The 1816-nt window shown below is 38.9% G+C and overlaps 1 protein-coding gene across 1 annotated transcript in view; it reads left to right on the top strand.

Moving 5' to 3' along the window:
* Nucleotides 1-1136: 1136 nt before the first annotated feature.
* The window catches only part of LOC105117420 (putative disease resistance protein RGA1), a gene marked incomplete at its 3' end in the record, with an annotated part of 2259 nt that continues 1579 nt past the window's right edge, over nucleotides 1137-1816 (top strand). Inside the window, exon 1 of the mRNA XM_011015081.1 lies at nucleotides 1137-1780. Within this exon, the coding sequence (XP_011013383.1) occupies nucleotides 1137-1780 (644 nt within the window). The remainder of the gene's footprint in view (nucleotides 1781-1816) is intronic.

The raw sequence follows: 1816 nt of genomic DNA on the forward strand, positions 1-1816 counted from the left end.
TTTTTACTTTCTATTTATATTTATCAAGTTTTGTTGAATTACTACACTACCCCTCATTCATTTATACCTACACTTTAAGCCACCAAGGGCTTTATTGTATTTTCCTACTTATTTATTCAAAACATTACAGTTAGGGTGTGCCTATATTTGTAGAAATTCATATCATCTGGTTGTGGAAATTCCTCGTTTATACACTCGTCTGTTTAATAATCTCTTCAAGGCTCAACTATGTTATTAGATTCATTTGTTAAATTATGCATTATATCATGTTCAAGTTTCCCTCGTCAGATTCTGATCCTTAATCCATGTTTAGAAGTTCAAGCAGGACCATCTTATTCTTTGGGAAACTAAATCCATTCCATTTTATTTTATTTTTTCCAAATTCTCGTTAGAAAAGGATAGAAGTTTCAAGCAGAGAGTGTTCGTTAGATTCTGAACCTGCAATAATCTTGACCACAGTTATCCTGCGCAATATGTTGAGGCAATTTCTACCGTGCCCTTTTAGCTCTTTATTAAAGGGGAAATATATTTCCATCTTTCTTATGTGGAAAGAGGGAGTCGAATGACTTGTTTGTTTCTTGTGAATCCATTCTTGTCTATATCAATGGAAGTGGAGATGTTGTCTTCGAATCACAGCCGTGTTGCTGCTCAGAAACTTCAATGTTAGTCAAGTCTGCACCGTGTGGAGCCTAATCAGTGTAGTTAAAAGACAGCGATTTTAATATTTTGATAAAATTGAACCACCACTCTAGAATCACAAATATTTGAAAATATAATAACCTTTCTCTATTCATGTCCCAGATAGACTAATATATTTGATTATTCCAGGGAGTGAGCAATTATTTTGTCCCTGTGCACTTCTCTTTTCCATAACCAATCTTGCGTTTTCATTTGACAGATTTCGTCCTGTCACAGCCATGTTCCTTCTATGAATCTTCAATTGCTCACAGAATAGCACAGGTAAAGCCCATCACCAAACACTTTCACCTTTTCCGTTTCTCATCTCAAACTGCTCTGCTTTGTCTTCTCAATATTTACTTACCATTTCTTGCTCCCATCCCCTTCTTTTAGTTATCCTTGCAGCTTTTCTACTTCTTCTTGTCAACATCCAATTCATTTCCATTCGAAACCAAGCTATGGCTGATGCAATTCTTTCTGCTCTCGCGAGCACAATCATGGGGAACTTGAATTCCCCAATTCTTCAAGAGCTTGGACTTGCTGGGGGCCTAACGACCGAGCTTGAAAATCTCAAGCGCACGTTCAGAACCATTCAAGCTGTGCTGCGAGATGCAGAGGAGAAGCAGTGGAAGAGTGAGCCTATCAAGGTGTGGCTCAGCGACCTCAAGGATGCAGCTTATGTTGTTGATGATGTACTGGATGAGTTTGCAATTGAAGCTCAGTGGCTTCTGCAGCGAAGAGATCTCAAAAACCGAGCAAGATCCTTCTTTTCTTTTGGTCATAATCCACTAGTTTTTCGACAAAGGATGGCTCATAAATTGAAGAATGTTAGAGAAAAACTAGCTGCCATTGCCAAGGAGAGACAAAATTTCCACCTAACAGAGGGGGCTATGGAGATGGAAGCAGATAGTTTTGTTCAGCGTCAGACTTGGTCTTCGGTGAATGAATCAGAAATTTATGGAAGAGGCAAGGAGAAAGAGGAACTAATCAACATGCTGCTCACTACTTCAGGTGATCTCCCTATTCATGCTATAAGGGGGATGGGGGGGTTGGGTAAAACAACACTTGTTCAACTGGTCTTCAATGAAGAAAGTGTTAAACGGCAATTCAATTTGAGGATCTGGGTGTGTGTATCTAC

The sequence above is a fragment of the Populus euphratica genome, unplaced genomic scaffold, assembly GCF_000495115.2.
Source record: "Populus euphratica unplaced genomic scaffold, PopEup_1.0 scaffold1335.1, whole genome shotgun sequence".
Taxonomy (NCBI): domain Eukaryota; kingdom Viridiplantae; phylum Streptophyta; class Magnoliopsida; order Malpighiales; family Salicaceae; genus Populus; species Populus euphratica.